This window comes from Antedon bifida, chromosome 4, assembly GCF_963402885.1.
Source record: "Antedon bifida chromosome 4, ecAntBifi1.1, whole genome shotgun sequence".
Lineage (NCBI taxonomy): Eukaryota > Metazoa > Echinodermata > Crinoidea > Comatulida > Antedonidae > Antedon > Antedon bifida.
Window position 1 is genome coordinate 15286928 of NC_136229.1, and position 18912 is coordinate 15305839.

The following is an 18912-nucleotide window of genomic DNA, read 5'->3' on the forward strand; positions in this document are numbered from 1 at the left end:
TTGTCAACTAATTTACATCTCTCTCCCCTGTCAAACCACGACCACCCGATCATTGTGAAATACATTTTTTGTAGATTTTCTAAGCTAGGCCTAAAGTGTAATAATAACAGTAGTAGCATATATTTATTTGACATTTAATGAAATACAAAATTTAGTACAGATTACTCCATGGTACAGATTATATATAGATTGTATACAGTTATACTATTTTTATACCTCGAATAGTTCAGATCGTATTATCGGCTTCAAGTACTAGGCTAGGCCTAGCCTAAATCATTTTTTGTCATGGGTGAGAGCCATTCTGACTAGGGATTCCATGCCACGATGGCTACCCTACGTTTTAAAACATTGGGGCCCATCATGGGCCTAGCTAGCCTACTAAACGATTGGCCCATAAATAACAAAACTCAGTGGATCCAAACCCATCCTATCAACCAAACTCCTAAACAATCTAAACCTAAAACGTTCTACAAAATCGGCTGTAAATATTGAGGCAAAACAAGGTCCGATCGCCGTCCGCACGTATGGTGTCCCGATCGTCTAAAGACTAAGTAGGCCTAAAATAGGCCTAGTTTACTCTCCAAAAAAGCGGATACTGCATCAAGCAAGTAGACCAGGTAGTAGGAAGGAGACCTGGCCGATCCGGCCCAGTTAAAAATTGAGCTAGCTAGTGTAGTAGACCCTATGCGAATTGATACTACCAGGCCTTTTACTATAGGCTACACTTGTTAAAATTAGCAATACTTATGTTTACAAATTTTCCAATTCTCTCATTCGAGCTATGTTATCTATACCATTCCGGTAGGTCGAGTCGACCTTCAATCAAATACTGTACATCGTTTATGTTGTGATTATAAACGGGGTATACTCGACCCGACCAGTTTGGTATTGTATACTGTATCTGCTTATCACGTGACGATGCCAAGCATGGGCAGAGAGAGCACGTGTATCATCGTCTCGCTCTCCTCGCTCAGCAGGAATGTATACGTTACGCTTCATTGATTTTGAAGGCTTTCCCTAAGTCAGTGCGAAAATCGGCAAACGTAAAGTGCAAACATATCTAAGTTTTCACTGTTTTGATAAATTTTCATAGAAAATTGACTTCATAAATGGGAAGACCGACTAAAATTACATCAGATAAGTATAATTTTACAAAAGTAATTGATATGGTTAATGATAACGAGTCGTCGGAAGATTGACCATTTCACGAATTTCCTATTCTGTAACACAGTGTCATATCGCCGTAGCTGCACTTGTAATCTGGCCTCATTTCACAGCCTTCGTTCTGCTTCACTGGGCGCTTATATAAATTGAAACTTTTACCGTTCAAGAGACAAACAAATATATTTTACATTTTTTACTATTCATTTTAAACCCGGAACCCCCCTTTAAGGTAAAGAAATTTGAAAATAAAATTGAGGGAACTAAACAATCTTAGATCTTGGTTGACCTGGGGACAACAAATTTTGTTGGGATTCTACAAGCACTTATACAGATAGTTGTAGATATGGCCATTGATACCTTGTAACACACAATAAATTTGTCATACTATGAACAAAGTAAAGTAGATTAAATTCAATAATTACAAACTAATAATCAAAGAAAATTAGTTTTCATTAAAAACATTATGTTAGAAAGTTCAGTTCATAGGTAGGTTAGCTTTACAGAAGGCTTGTTTTTTACTGAAGGATAATTCCTAGCCACGATGGCTATAACAATTATTATAATTGGCTTGCTTTTAGGAGACTTTTATCTTATTAGGTAAATTGAACGATCAATTTGTGACACAATAACATTCAACATGATTAATGTTTTAAGCCTTGTTGAGAATCAATCATCACATGTTACAACCATTAACACTGATTAGGTTGCTTTAAACAGAAGTAATTATACTAGTAAGGATCACAGACCATTCACAGAGAAATACTAACAACTGTCCACATCGGCCGTTTTCATCACATAAAATTAAGAGCGGCTTTCCACGGCAACATACTCTTCAACAATTATTCTGTCAATCAGGAATGCAATCACAGATATTTTGTAGAGTGTTTCAACGAATCGTTTGTCCAGTTCTGTACGAACTTGTGGAAATATTAGAACTGTATTAATCATTGATATGAAATAAGAGAAAATTACAGTCAATTTCAACTATCAAGAAGCTAGATAAATTACCTCATCGTCATTTATTTTTAGATTGTGGCATGTTAGATTGGTGTTTAACTATCAGTTGTTTTTTTGCAGAGTGTTACAGATATTTCTACAGTAGAAAAAATTGCTTATTACTATAACATTTTCATAAAATATTTAGTTATGGTTTCTAAATACAGTTTAGATCTCAAACAATTTCCTATAGTATACAAAAAACAATTTTGGTTAATTGCTTTATAAACATAATTTATCAATAAATATTTAATTTTACGATAACAGACACTTTCCCAAGAAACAAACAAGGAGAAATATTTATTAAAAACAGTCTTATCCCTATTCAGGGGACACCCGTATTAATAAAGGGACACTGCTTGGTCTCAAATGGCTTATGCTGTGTAGTGAAATACAATGAAACAAATTTAAATCATAATCTAATATTATACCTATTGTCAAATAACTACAGTAATAATGAAAATGAACATACACTGAACCACTACTGTAGTATAAATAATGACAAATATTTTTTAAAAATTTGTCACTAAAATGTTACAAAAGGTTTTAAATCTCATTTTTTTGTTTCAATTTAAAACTTGCCATATTAGAAAACAGTTCGGGATCGAAATACATTTTGCATTTCTACATTTATTATTTCAATTAAATATTGTACTTAGCACGCTGTACATCATTACATGTATACGTATAAACTTACTTATTATGGCGTGTGATTTGCAGAGCACATACGTGTATTGATTGATGTAAATTGAGACTACCGTTCTTAACCTACATGGTTTTAAAACACAAAGGATGCCAACGGATTTTAATAGTGGGCTCATTTTTCCAAACCACTTAAAGATAGCGTATTGTATGTTATAAAATCTACATTATTCTTAAAACTATGCAGGAGATAGTGACGTGCTATCAATAAAACTGATTTTAACATTACTGCAGTCAACATTACTGAAGCATACAAAATACTTGTGTGTGACAATGAATGGTTACAAATAGAGTAGTGGTAATGGTATATTTTTATCTAATCCAATCCTTTTAGTCAGAATCTGAAAATACCTTTAAATACTATCATGCAATATCATTCCAAAAGACCTGAAAGACAGGGAAATTGATGATATTTAAGTTGTATAGTTACTGCAGTAAGCAATGCATTAGTGTAGTAACTGCAGTACAATAATTTAGAAATAGTTTTTATCACTTTGTGCCACCCATCAATTATTTCTGCATTAATAAATCTATTTTTTTACATTTTGAATGATATTTATAAGTTGTATAGTTACTGCAGTAAACAATACAGGTTAGTGTAGTTACAACTGCAGTAGAATAATTTTCAGATAGTTTTCACCTTTTCCTACTTATCAATTGATATAGTTTAATGGTGATTTCTGCATTTTATGAATCAATTATTGTTTACTTTAAATGATATTTATAAGTTGTATAGTTACTGCAGTAAACAATGCAGGTAGTGCATAAGTGCAGTAGAAATCTACTGTGACACAGTTCTTGAGAAGGTGAGGTGCTGCCATCAGTGAATCCAGTACAGTGATGGATGGTATCATCAAACAGGTGTTGATTTATGCAGAAATACTTGAACAATTTATCTATGACTTTTTAATTCATTGCTTATGAAAATTCCCAATGCAGGAAGACTGATTATAGTTGCAAGTTGCAAAGTTGAAATTTATTCCGACTGTTGTTGCAGTGTCCACTCATCTGTTACATGCCTGTTGCCAGTTTTAAACATTTAGATAAATCAAAGTTTAGTGTGAAGAATAATTAAAGATTTCACAGTCTCAGTAGAAATGTGTATTTCTTGGTATCTGTTTGTGTTTAGTGTCAGTTAAAGAAGTGAAATGATTGTGTTAATAGACTGTATAAAGCCAGAAGCCTAGATATTAAATTGAAGGAAGTAATACTAATAGTGAGACCTTTAGCTCTATAAATTCATCAATCTAAAACATTTTTATCGAAATAGTTAAATATATAATAAATTATGCAAAGGTTTGATGTAATGAACACTTTTTTGCTGTTTGGCTGAAATTTCCCTGCAAAAAATATGCAAAAATAAAACACATTGAGGATGAATTTCTAATTAAGATTTTTGTATTTAAAAAAAACCAAATTAGTGACAGCAGAAAAATATTTGAATATTTTGAATAACAGGGTAACTAAAAAATTAAAACCCATCAACATTCCAACTAACCATTTAGGGTGGCAAAGTCATAATGTTTTAGGTATTTGTTCAGATGTAAGTTTAATTGGTTTGCCTTTTATATCATACTGTATCATACACCCATGGTATACAGTGTACAGTAAGCCTACCAATAATTTGGAAAGCACATCCAGGCATACACTTTCAAATTCACTTTAGCTGTCATCCTGTTTTTCTGTTATCCATCTTTCAGATAGCTTTCCAATACCTACCTTACGCCTGGATACAGACTGAATTTATCTTACAATCTATCTTTCTGTTTCATCTTTCAGATAGCTTTCCAATAACTAACTTATGCCTGAATATAGAATGATGTGTAATCTATCTTATCTTGTCCTCATACTTTTATCCATCTTGCTTTCCCATACCTACAGTACCTAATGCCTGGATACAGACTGATATGTAATCTATCTTTCTGTTTGATCTTGCAGATAGCTTTCCAATACCTTCCTATAGCTGGACGCAGGGTGGTGGTGATTTACAAGGGGCTAACAAAGTAACAAGCCTGGATGGACGTCTTATAATCCTAGCTGCTACGCTACATGACGCATCCACTTACGAATGTAGTGCAGCTAATCAGAAATTTGGAGCTGTACAAGTTAGTGGGCCAATCACATTGAATGTGCAGAGTAAGTATTGTAGCGTCTGTAGTATTGAATTGATTTTGTGCGTAATCTGAACGCAAGTTTAGCGTATGTACAGTAGTATTGGATTTATTTTGTGCGTAATCTGAACACAAGTTTAGATAATGTTTAATGTGAATGCAATCCTAGATTAAATGTTTAATGGGAATTCAAATCTAGATTAAATTAATAAGATTAAGTACTGTATGGAATATGACTACAAGTCTAAATTAAGTATGTAATGTGATACAAGTCTAGATTAGGTATGTAATGTGAATGCAAGTCTAGAATAAGTATGTAATGCCATGGAGGTATACCTTCATGGTAATATGAATGTAAGTCTAGAAAGTACTGTATGCAATGTGAATAAAAGTCTAGATTAAGTAGTATGTATTGTGAATTCAGGTCTTGATTAAATGTGTAATGTGAATGCAAGTCCAGATTAAGTTTGTAATGTGAATACAAGTCTAGATTAAGTATGTAATGTGAATGCAAGTCTAGAAAGTATGTAATGTGAATGCAAGTCTAGATTAAGTATGTATTGTGAATTCAGGTCTAGATTAAGTATGTAATGTGAATGCAAGTCTAGATTAAGTATGTAATGTGAATGCAAGTCTAGAAAGTATGTAATGTGAATGCAAGTCTAGATTAAGTATGTAATGTGAATGCAAGTCTAGAAAGTATGTAATGTGAATGCAAGTCTAGATTAAGTATGTAATGTGAATGTACAGTAAGTCTAGAAAGTATGTAATGTGAATAATAAGTCTAGAAAGTACTGTATGCAATGTGAATGCAAGTTTAGATTAAGTTTGTTATGTGAATTCAGGTCTTGATTAAATGTGTAATGTGAATGCAAGTCTAAATTAAGTTTGTAATGTGAATGCATGTCTAGATTATTTGCATGTGAATGCAAGTCTTGATTGAGGGTAAAATAATAATGCTGTATATGTGTATGTGATGCCGCATATTTAAATATGAATTGAAAAAATATACAAAAATGTCCTTCACTGCCCAAATAAATAGTTGTTAGTTGAACACTAAGTTGGAAATATTATTGTATAACATGACAGTTGATATGTGGTTTCCTAAATAAGTTGACATTAAATTTACTTTGGTACAGTATTAAAAGCTAATTTAATTGTATAAAAATGTCTATTTTTTCTCTTTATTTTAAAAACTCGGGTTCTATTAAAATCAGATGTGTAGGAATGATTCATGTTTTCCTATAGATCAATTCAGTCATGGAAAGACAACTTAGTGTACAGTACTTTAGAAAGAATGTGTTTTAGAAAACATATGCCCTTTCTTATGAAGAATGGTTAAATATTAATTAACTATGCATTATCATTATTAAATTTATTTTTATAGATGATAAAAGCTATGTCTACAGTATCAAACCTTATGTGACAACAAATATGTGATGTGCCCATATATGGACACGACGATGTCATAATACTACCATATTTGAGCACAGCACACTTTTTTTGTCTATTTACAGTAGTACTGTATGATAGTGTAGACAGAGCTTAAGAAAATGTATAAAAATAAAAGTTGACCTTTGTAGATATGATAATTTATCTCCCTTGCTCACTTAATTTTTATATGCCAGTACTATATTGATTTTGTTGTCTTGAAAGACATTTACAATATTCTTTGTTCAGTTACCTGTGCTAAAACCATTGATGCTTTAAACGCAGCTTACTACTGTATTGGCATCTTGTCTGCCTAGACAGAGCATAAACTGTTACCTGTAGACAAAATGGTTGATGTAAAGGAAATTAAATATACAATTCGCAAACTTTGCTGCTTTTATACAGTGGAAAATATTGATTTTTATGTCTAGTTTTGATGATAATTAAAAACTTGGTTTTATACTGCAACGCAACGTTTTTCTTAACATTTTCTTTTGAGAATGCTCCAATTTTTGTCTCCATTTTTATCATTTAATTTTTGTTTGATAAATTGGTCTTGTACATTTGTTTTATCTACTCAGTTTATCTCTGAGATTAGCTTGTACCCTAATTTTAACTACTCCATGGTTGGATTTATTGAATCTTTATCGTATTTTAGCTATTTTATGTCTCTGTTCTGTTCTTTATGTCCTCTGGTTTTATCCGCTATCCACATCCTTTTTGTGATCCACTCATGTACAATAATGATACTATTTATTTATACTATTGATTTATAGGCTTTATTGGAAATGTCAAAATGGACAAAACAAAATACTAATACTTTTATATGATGGTTGCTTTATTACAGGTAGTAGTGATAACAGTATAATTCCCCCAACTCTTATTGTACCACCTAAAAACACAGTATTCATGGACACAGATCTACTCATTAGTCTTGAATGTATTGTAAATGCCAGGTATGTATAATTGTGTTGTTACTAACTTTACATTAATAATCAATTCATTGTTAATATTAATTTCATACTGTACACACCCAACTGAGAAACTTGCCAGTTACAGGATTTATAAACTATATCATATAAACTATAAGTCTCACTTGAGTCGACAGGAATTTTACAGTCATGAGTTATAACCCCGGCACTAGGTCAGGATTGAGCCCTGGAACTTAGGATTGGAAGACAAGCTAGTTAACCAGTATGCTACAGCTCCATTAATGTTTAAATTGTAATTTAATTTAAGTAATTGATTTCATAAAGAGTATAGAATATAGTTTTTATGAGGGTTTCTAGAATTTTAGAAAAGTTGTAAAGTTTACAATGAGGGCTGGCGTCGACAAACAAGTCTCGTATAATTAGTTGTGTTGGCACCTGTCGTCTTTTCATAACATGGTCTATGATTATGAAAGATCATACTTCAGATTTAGTACATCATTGGTGCCATGACATTTGCAAGAAGTGTAAATTACGTGGATATACTATGTCATCAGATAATATTGAGTATATAAGCGTTATTAAAAATTGAAGTAGTTTTTGCAAGACAAACTAAAATTTCATTTGGAAACCCCTATTTAGGGGACACTTTCCTGTGGAATGAAGAAGAGGAAAGGTAGCCTATTCAGGGGAACTCCTAATACACATTGTTAATTTTGGGTCTATAATAATACTGTTTAATTTTTAAGAGCATTTCTCACTTTAGCAACCTTTTATATCATCACTCCAAATTATAATCTGTATGACATTTGTTTTAGACCACTAGATCAACTCAGCTACACATGGAAGTTAAATGGTGAAGTCCTTGCTGATGCAACCAGTTCTGAATATGGGATATATGCACCTACAACATCGGACGAGGGAGCGTATGTGTGCATTGCGTCAATGCCTAACCAGCAACCAATTGAAGTTACTGCAAATCTTACATACTACAGTAAGCTTCTTCTTTTTATTCATACACAAAGTAGTTGCTACTATTACATTTTTGACTATTTAGACAATTATACAAAAAGCACCCATTACAAAAATTATAGCCCTTCTCTCTGGAATGCATGATGCCATGGTGCCATTTTGGTTTCTGGGACTTTTTTGATACTTAGGATAGGAAATTGAACAGCACAAAATGCAATCTGCACTACATATGTGTAGGATGGTGAAGGGTATATTGTGTGCATGGTCATGCTTTGATACTAGTTGGCATATTCCTGTTTTTGGTATCATTGTCATCATCATTGTTATCAACATCATCAAAATCAACATCATAGCCAAATAGACTTTCCACAGAAGGAAATTTAGCCAGTCCAAATTTTGTTTAATGTTCATTAATTAAAAGGAAAGTTTCCAACAAGTCATCAAATATATCAATGTCATTTAAATGACCTCTGTTACTGCAGCACCTTTACTGCAGTAGTCCATAATATGTATTAATACAATTGTTTTGATTTAGTCAGCTGTCTTTAACACAAGTCTACAATTGTATACCTTCAAAACAGGATTGTAAAATGTCTTCTAAAAATAGCTGACCTTTGACATTTACATAAATTGCTTTGAAAAGTTTTAACCTACTTATTTTGGTTTGTTTGTTTCGTTTGTTTCTTATTCTTTCTTATTTAAATAATACAATATCTATAATGTTCAATTTGTTATCTTTCGAGCAATTTTGTACACAAACTACCTTTCATTTTTGTTTCAAATGCTTTGGTTTATATTTTTATACCGAATATTTATTGTAATCTATTTTTTCCTTTTAACAATTATGAATTTAATTAACAAAGTGTTTAAATGCTTGAAATACTTTTTATATTCCTTCACTTATTGTGAATACGAATTTGTTATGTTAAGTGATATATTTGATAATGTTTTTTTTATTTATAGTCTTTTTTTGTTAATTGTTATATTATTATTAGTGTTCTTTGTGTTTTATGATCAAATGGCTTTTTTCCAATCAGTGACACTGAATATTATTAATAACTTTATTTCAATTCAACATAAATTATACGTCTGTTTATAATTTTTTTTGATTAAAAATATAATTGCTTATAAAAATTCATATAAAACTGTACTGTTCTGGGAAAACCCTTTTAACTTGTGGTTATTTTTATATCAGTGAATATTATAATAAATCACTTTATTTCAATTCAATATTAATTACATAAGCCAGTAATATAGTTTATTTTGGATGTTTTTTTGGCCATTAAAATATAATTTATGACAAAATTTGAAATGTACAGTAGAAACACTTGCTTCTTATGAAAACTTGATGGTTGTTTTTTTATTTTGTGCGCATACAATATTTCAATTTAATGCTTGCACTCAGAATATTCATGGTACGTCCTGTAAATTACAGGTGTCCGTTTGTCAAACATGCTTTAGCATCAAATAATAACTTTTCATTTTTGAGTCAGTTTTCAAAAACCATATTATATTTTTCCCCCTAAATCTTCGATGACAAAGTCCAAGTATAAAAAACTAATTTGATTAATAAAGCTAAAGGAGTTTTTTCACTTAAGCACTGCTTAAATATCTTCACTTAAGCACTGCTTAAATATCTTCACTTAAGCACAAAGATAATTGGCAGCTCTGAAGATGCAAGTTAGCCCTTCTTCAGTTTTTGAGGTTCTCATACCGCTAAATTCTATGCAAGAATTTCTAATTTATTGAATTTTGTTTTGTGTGTTGCGTAATGTAATGTATTTTTCTTGTATATTAATGTGACTATTGGTGTTCCACACTGCATCATATACCCTATGCACTTGCATACAATGATAAACGTATAGACAAGAACATTTTTTTGGACAAAATGGATTTTTAGTTTAGAATAGTTAAATATTCTATACTAACAATGATGGCATTATTTTGTCCAAAAAGCTGTGATTGTCTAGACAAGGCACTAATACTAAATTTATAATTCACAATCCTGCTTTTAGCAAAATTAGCTTCACAATATTATAAACAATTCATTGAAAAATGTAAAACACTTAGTAACAACACAGGATTTAAACATTACCGTAAAAACATCAAGAAATATGAAACAGAAGTTTCATTAAATTTTATAAATATTTAATATTAATTTTAACCGGGTGTTTGTAATTTGAAACTTGTGTTTTAGCTTTCGTTCTCCTCTGCGATTTTACATATGAAACTTTAATTGCTTACAAGGCATGCAATGGCTTGTGACTAATTGTAAGAAAATAGAGAAAATTCTTATAATATTATAAAAGCAGTGAATAAATAATAACTCTGATGTAAATTTGACTCCACGCTACATAGAACATAACAAGCCATATCCGTTATTAACTCAACCGAACCAAATCCAGCGTTGCATCGTTTAGAAATTCTCGGATAATACAGCGACCTTCAATTGTTTGAAAGGAAAAGTAATTTTCTTGAATTTACTTCATTGATGATAAAACGACTCGGATTCCCTCCACCTGCCTTGCAAGATTTATTCTTAATCTATCAAGATGATGATTCCATTAGCGTCTCCATTTGATGATGTGTTTTTGATGGTACGCAATTATACCATCTTCGCTAATTTCCCGTTAATTATAATAAATAACCCTGGGTTTTAGAAACATGCACTTTCATTAGTTTTCGAAAAAATTTATCCTGAATATTATTTAATAGAAATTAATTTAAAAGTTGCGATACCTCAAGATTTTTATAATCAATTGTTAATATAACAGATGATGTTTCAATAAAAATTTAAATATAATTGTTTTCATCTTTATACACATGTACACTCACAATATTGAAATCGTTATGTTATTGGTATGTAATGGTATTTGTAAATATATTTTAAATGTATTTCTTTGTACTGTATATTTTAATTTTAATCGTATTATTATTAATCACGTAAATTTCACGAAAAATGTATGTATGCTTTTCTCCCCATCTTTCGCTTCTTCACGTTCGTTGCACACGTACACTTCTCACGGTTATTTGCAACAAATTGCATCACACCCTCACGGTGTTCAGGGCCAGGTAAAAAAAAAACATACTGCATGTTTAAAGAGTCATAACTCACACGCTCACGCGCATTGTTGGTGATGACTTTGCCGTGCTAATGTTTTGCTGTTCGATATAATATACGCAGAATGGAATGCTATTGCATGCTTGATCAACTGAATCAAATATGTTTTAAACATTGTCTTTATATACTACAAAATATTCTGCAGTTACTATTACATTGTATTTACTGCAGTAAATCTATATATATATAGATTCTTTATAATAGATTGCTGCAGTATTTTGACCCTATTTCTAATATCAACCTGCATGGTGTTGCTATGAAGATTGCATGGTTACTTATGCATGATGACAGTATCTTCCTAGATTAGGATATTTCAGATTCCGTATTATATCATAATAAGTCTGGATATGTGGAATTAGAGATCTAAGACATTGCATATAATAATATAGATATAATAAATAGCAGTTCATGTGTGATCTTCAGTTGTTATTCAGGGAATGAGTGATTGTTTGTTTGATGAAATTTATATTATTTATGACATTTAAAGATTATTGGACCAATGTACAAAGGCTTCATCCAATATGCATGCCCGATGACCTATGACCTGGCTTATGACCTGGCTGCGTATATAGCATCATTTTCAGACCGGAATTATTTGCTTTGTCAAAATTATTATATACTATTGTCTTTGGAAGAAAATAATACCTGCAGGAACATTGATGGATGTCCTACCTTCTTTGTATGACTCCTTTCAATGGTTACTGCAGTAACTGCAATAAGATAATTTTGACAAGTCTCATAATCGTAGGATGTTTTGTCCCAGATATATAATATGCTATGAATTGCATGTACAATATATACTATTAAAGTAGATGCCAGTAGCTTAACTATATAGCTGCATGCCTTTCCACTTATTCCATACTGTACTTTGTATGGAGGTTGAAAGTATTTGTGTGTCGCAACAGTACACGTTATTGATTTGTGGCAGGGTAAGTTTTCTAATTAATAGAGGTTTTAGTAAATATTTATAGGATGTTTTATGGATTCACCTTATGAAATGATAATTTATATTTTTGGTTCAATACAATATAAATAATGATCTGATACAAAAGTTGCTGAATTATTTTGTTGATGACTTTTTGTTTTATTAAACTATATTAGTAGTAACTTTTTGTAGAAGTACTATGGCATTTTACAGTATTTAAGCGTTATTTAAGTTTCGCCCAGCACTTCCAAAAATTGACATGAGACATTTCAAAAACGTCTACTTGAAAGTAGTTAAAAAAAGTAATTTGCTTTACTTAACTTGACCAATTTAATGTCTATATGCCAATTAACGTAATGTACAATTAAGTTATAGCGTCTAATGAACATGCTGCGATAAGAGCGCCATCGTTGCTTTTACCTACATGTATCAAGGCCGAGCTATTATATGCATCAAAGTGTTTGAAAACATTATGGTTAATTTTGATGTGTGCTTTTCCGATGCACTCCACTACAAATAGTCTGTTTTGATGGAATCATTAATCAAATATTGCTGTCTTGTGTTGGGCAGCAGATTTTAGTCATGTAATTGATGAGAAAATAGAAGCAGAGGAATAATGTTGTTGGTGTGTTTATACAGTAAATTTATAGATTCAAAGAAAGGCTTTAAAATTAATATTTTAGCTATACTTTGGATACTGTAGCTATACTTTGGATACTTTAGCTATACTTTGGATACTTTAGCTATACTTTGGATACTTTAGCTATGCTTAAACGTTTAGCTAACACAATTTTGACATTTGACAGATACATTTTAACAGGTTGGATAGTAATAGTAATATTTAGTTTCCACATAATAAAAAATATGAAAGAATAACAATCAATTAAAAATATTATTTAGAAGTTACTATGTAATTAAAATAATGATATCAAAACATGATAAATTAAAAGCTATCTAAACAGGGGTCTCCGTTTTTAAACTAGACAAGAGGACCAGTAAAAATACATTTGACTTGTCCTCCACTCATTTACTGGTCACATAATATTGGCCTTATAATTGGGAGGCCTTCAATTACCAACCTGAACATTACCTTTAAATCGTGACAAGGTGAATTGAGTAAAATTATTCATATTTCGTCAGATTTTACTGAAATTTTAGCTGGCCAAGCGGACTTATTTGACTATTTAACTGGTCCACCACACATTTAACTGACCATTGGCTAGTGGACCAGTGTTATTGCGAACGCTAAATTATTACGCTACGTAGGCTAAAACAAAATTTCAAAAACCACATGTGAAGAGATCATATAAAAGTAGTCAAAATTTGTATTCAATCTTGAAATTCATATTTGACTGAACTTATTTTGGTGCTTTATTTGCTATATTATCACCATCACCAATTAATTCAGTTTTAAAACCAAATTTAGTTTAAAATTTATCCATCCATTTTTTCTACAGATTTATAAAAATAAGTGATTCTATTTTTAGCTATTGTCAGCCTCAGGGGCTAAAATAAAACATATATTAATTTATACATTTAATATATTATTTTAAACATTATTATATTGATATAATTAATTTGAATGCCTCTTTAAACTAGCGATTGAGGTTGCATTTCCAGGGGCAACATTAAAAAAATATTATCCACCTCGTTGAGTTTTTATATTAATCATTGTATAATGGAAAAAAACCTTGGGCTTTTATATCTCGTCATCGCATAATTTCATATTACCACGTAGATCACTTTGATGATGAAAACCGTGAAGGCTCTCAGTCAAAAGAAATGCATGATTGATGTCTTCTATGTACCAATCATGAGAAAATAATGAAAATATATGTGTATTAGATGTTACAGGATATTTAATAGTTAGTTGTTAGCTGACAATTTACTTGTTACCCTTGAGGTTTTCTCTAAATTAAACTCTACAGATTGTTCTGACATTTTGTTCATTCTTTTAAGCCTTTAATAAATTACAAGATAATACAGTGAATAACAGACATTTTTTATATGTAAAATCATATATATTATAACAACTTTAAATAATTTTGGTTTATACACATTATGCTCAATGTGCTTAAAAATAGAAAATTTAGTTTTAAAATTGCCTTTTAATATTAACAATTGAAGTTGCCTGATGGATATAAGTATATAGGCAAAGGAAGACAGGTGATATAGTAAATATACAAGCACTATGGTAAATTTCCATTATTATTAATATACTATAGCACTACCATATAGTAAATGCACTATTGTATAGTAAATACTACTGTACAGCACTATAGTAAATACTGTATACTATAGTTCTATTAATACTATAGCACAACTGTGATACTATAGCACTGTAGTAAATTCTCATGAAATAAAGTTAGCATTGGGTTTTGAGTTAACGAAAAAAGGATTATATGAGCATGGCTGCGTATAGCACAACTGTGATACTATAGCACTGTAGTAAATTTTCATGAAATAAAGTTAGCATTGAGTTTTGAGTTTACGAAAAAAGGATTATATGAGCATAACTGCGTAACGATGATCACTGATGTATGATGCTTGCGTAAATCAAGATTTGAAACAGGATGGTTTCGCATCAGTAAGCAACATCTTTACACCATCATCATCCCCATAACGTCCTCTTTCATAAACTCCTTAAAATCTTTATTAGTCAGTGTGCTTTATTGTTATTTTTGTACTTAATGTCTAAAAGACTTATCAACAATCTTATTAGGTAATTAATTGAATTGATTTATTAGACAATTAGCCTGTTATTGGCTTTAGCAGAAATATCAAATTCAAATCAGATATATTTTGTTTCAAATCTGATGACTGATTTATGTTCATCTTTGTAAGTTCAACGATATAATAATTAAATACGTCAAATGCAAACAGTCAAAAGCGATTGCTTTATGCGGTATCAATGACAAAAGCAGCTAGTATCATTATGATGTGAGGATTTACTCAATGGCACATAATATTCATTTTCAAATTAAAGGTATTTATAGCTTAAGGATTTTTATTGATGATAAATAAATCATTGACTGCATATAATATAAAAATCATCAGTATTTGGAACATTAAACATTATTTTTCATCAATCAATTGAATGTTGTTAATAAAGCATTAGTATGAATGTATGGATAATATATTTACCTGGGGATTTCAACCTGCAGAAATATATCATGTGCACTCAAGTGTGACCTCCTTACTGAAATATTGAGTTTACAAAATAGTAGGGTATAAGGATGACTGCGTAATAACATTCGCGTATATCAATCCTTTAAATAAGACTATGCGTTGGTAAGCACCTACGCGTCATAATCATCATACAGGCTTCTATCGTAAAATTTCTATTATAATATATATTACAGCAACTCTACCAAACCGGTACTCTGTGCAACTTCTCCCTCTCCCAAGTGGTTTGTTCAAAATACACAATAAAAGCTGACCGTTAAAACCTTTTGGGCCAGCACAAGTGCAAGTTTGACTGCACAATAATTTCATTCTCTCCTTTCAACACTTTAACATTAATTAACTTGTATCATTTAAAATTTCCCAGGCCAATCAATTCACAACACAATGTTATGGCTAGCTCTAACTACCCCAAGCATTTACCATTTAGCAGACCAATCGACAGGATCATGTATCTTATGGATAGCTCCTCCATTGATGCTCTGGATACAAGAATAGCTGTGTTTACTAATTATGTCATTAAACACACTAAAGCTCTGTCTCCTCTTGTAATTTATGTTGTTGAAGCATCATAAATTACAGAAGTCCTGTTGATATGGCGCCTTATAAATAAGACGATTGATTTATAATGTAATATATATACCACACATACGGGGCTGGAAACTCGCAGGTAACTAACTATCAGCCTGTGCTTGCTAAGACACATTACGTTGTTATTTTAATTCAAAAGGCTCAGTAATAAGAACATGGGAAAATCCAATAAATATTTTGTGTTGTGCATCAGAAACCCTTCTTTCTCATGGGGTTACTCTGGGTCCCAGCCTAGTAATAACAATTGCTTTCTTACCAACCTTTTGAATTCATAAATAAACGACTCTTTGAACCTACTCAGACAAGAAGGTGTAACATTACTGAAAAGAGGTTTGTTAATGTTAGCTATCCTGTCGTAAATGGATATTATAACACATGTAGGCGTTTATATGCATCAATTATTTACGCATTGTTTTCTTTTGTTGAAATATGAAAACCATTGTTTCATTTACTTACAATAAATGAATGTGTATCTATAAAGTTTTAGTATTACTACCTAACTAAAATTTCACTTTAGGGTAAGCTAGGGGCCAGGTCAAATGATTGGAATGAATTTTAATTATGTGCCTCATAGTGAAATTCAATGTTTAAACCAAGGAGTCTCACATTTTAGTTTTGGAATTTAAACAACCACTGTATTAAGCTCTGTATATGGGCATATCACATTTGTTGTCACATAAAGTTTGAAAGTGTAGACAGAGCTTTACAGAACAAAACCATGATTTCATTTGTTGGTTGATTTTTTTCAAAAAATACTGTAAGTTGGCATATCAAAGCATAGAGTTCTTTAATTGCTGAAACAGATACATTTGTTAAGACATTACAAATTGCGTTTTTAAAATTCATATAAAAAAGTACTTTAATTTGTCTTGTAATGACTTCTAGGCCTGTCCGACTTTCATCCTGCCACATTGGTAATTACAGTGTTAAAGCAACTACTATTCTAGTATGCTTGATCAGAGGTCACTTTAGAAATATGGACAATTGTGAGAAAAAACAAACCAACACATTAATTGCTTCAAATTCTTTACAACTTGTAGTTATTCATTTTTCAATTCAAAGTACATGATCAAATAACCAATGCTAATCTTGTACTTTTAATAGTTATTTAAATTGCATTTCGTGAACTAGGACTATAGTTTTGTTTAAAGGTAAGTTTGTGTTGACCTGAAAACTGAAAGGAACTACAGAAATGAAAAGCTAGTTGTCTACACTATCAAACTAGTTTGACAAAAATAGTGTGATGTGCCTATTGGTAGTAATATGACATCATCGTGTCCATATATAGGCATGTTGCATTTTTTTCACATAAAGTTTGATAGTGTAGACAGAGCTTTATGTTGATATATAGACTGGATTGTAAAGAATCATGGTTACCATACTGTGCATACGGCACAATTTTTAGTTGATTAGGAACTAGTGTGCGCAAGAGCTCATATGTCAACATTGAACCAATCACTATTGGACGTGATTACCCAAACTGCATACGTGCAGCTATTAAAAGTTTTCATTTTATAAATTTTATTCTGAATAATATATAGATATTACATCAACAACATAAAATTCTTTTTTTAATGTCAGATTTGATACATGGCCGAAGTTTTCATGCAAAAAATGTTAACCGTAACCACAGGCCTAAGATTTAAAAAGTTATAGATTTATGCATATATTGATTACTAAAGATTAGAACAATACCCAAGACAGCACCCAAAGCATAGTCCATCCATAATACTGGTCATTAATGTAGTGCCATCTTTGCATATATATTGTTCTTACCAAGATTCTATGATTAAAAAGCACAATAATGTATAAAGGAAAAATATGTAATTTAATTTTAATATTTTGTTTTTATAAAACAATATATTTCATTTATTGGGCGCTTTATGAAAGCTCTTTAATCACAATTACAAATTTATACAATATCAAACATATACATTAAAACCCCTTCTAAGGGACACCTTCGAGACCAAACAAAGTGTCCCCTTAATAGCAGTGTCCCTTGAATGGGTCATATTGTTTATTTCGCTTTGTTCTATTCACAGTAAAGTGTCCCTTTAATGTCATTGTCTCCTGAATAAAAGGAAATAAGAAAACATATATACAGTATCACTCACTGATGAAGGGCTAGTGTTGCCCGAAAGCTCTGCTAATTTTTCTGGCTGTTTCATTTTATCGTTTGATTTAGCTATTTGCTTATTTTATTTGCCACTGATTTCTTCAGCAATTTGCCTTTGGGTTTATATACAGTATTATATATTTTTCTATAACAATAGAATTGAATAGGATAGATGATGACGTCAACATGATGATTGTATCATATCTTCTTCTACCTCAGCGTCTGTAACATTATGTCACTCAAATCACTAATAAAATATCTGATGATTGCCAACTGTTCTCATTACATGTCTTATTGGCTAATTAAATTATTCCTCCAGTGTATTCAGTACTTTGCTCTGTTAAGTTCTGTTCACACACTAAGGCCTTTATTAATATGTTATCAAACATATATTTCAAAAACTTTAAAGACATTTTGTCATTTATATTTTGTTAAATGGTATTGTTATTTCAGTCAATACACTAGCAATACTATAATAATACAGATAAATAATCATAAATATTAAGAAGGATAAATAGTACAGTACTATTAATAATAACTCTATAATTTTACTCTATAATAATAAATAACAATAATATTATATATAATAATTACTGAAGTAAAGATATCGAGTAAAGTTAATAATGTGTCTCTGCAGCAGTTGTATGTTACAACCATCTTCTGGAGAATGC

The 18912-nt window shown here is 30.9% G+C and overlaps 2 protein-coding genes across 4 annotated transcripts in view; one reads left to right on the top strand and one right to left on the bottom strand.

The window, feature by feature from the left end:
• LOC144841351 (N-sulfoglucosamine sulfohydrolase-like) overlaps window positions 1–18912 on the bottom strand; it is an 87103-nt gene that overhangs the window by 31548 nt on the left and 36643 nt on the right. The window lies entirely within an intron of this gene.
• Window positions 1–18912, top strand: part of LOC144841337 (protein sidekick-2-like) — an 85144-nt gene that overhangs the window by 26685 nt on the left and 39547 nt on the right. For all 3 annotated transcript variants that reach the window (XM_078697637.1, XM_078697638.1, XM_078697639.1), the window contains exons 5-7: window positions 4801–4998; window positions 7252–7360; window positions 8152–8327. In XM_078697637.1, the coding sequence (XP_078553763.1) occupies window positions 4801–4998; window positions 7252–7360; window positions 8152–8327 (483 nt within the window). The remainder of the gene's footprint in view (window positions 1–4800; window positions 4999–7251; window positions 7361–8151; window positions 8328–18912) is intronic.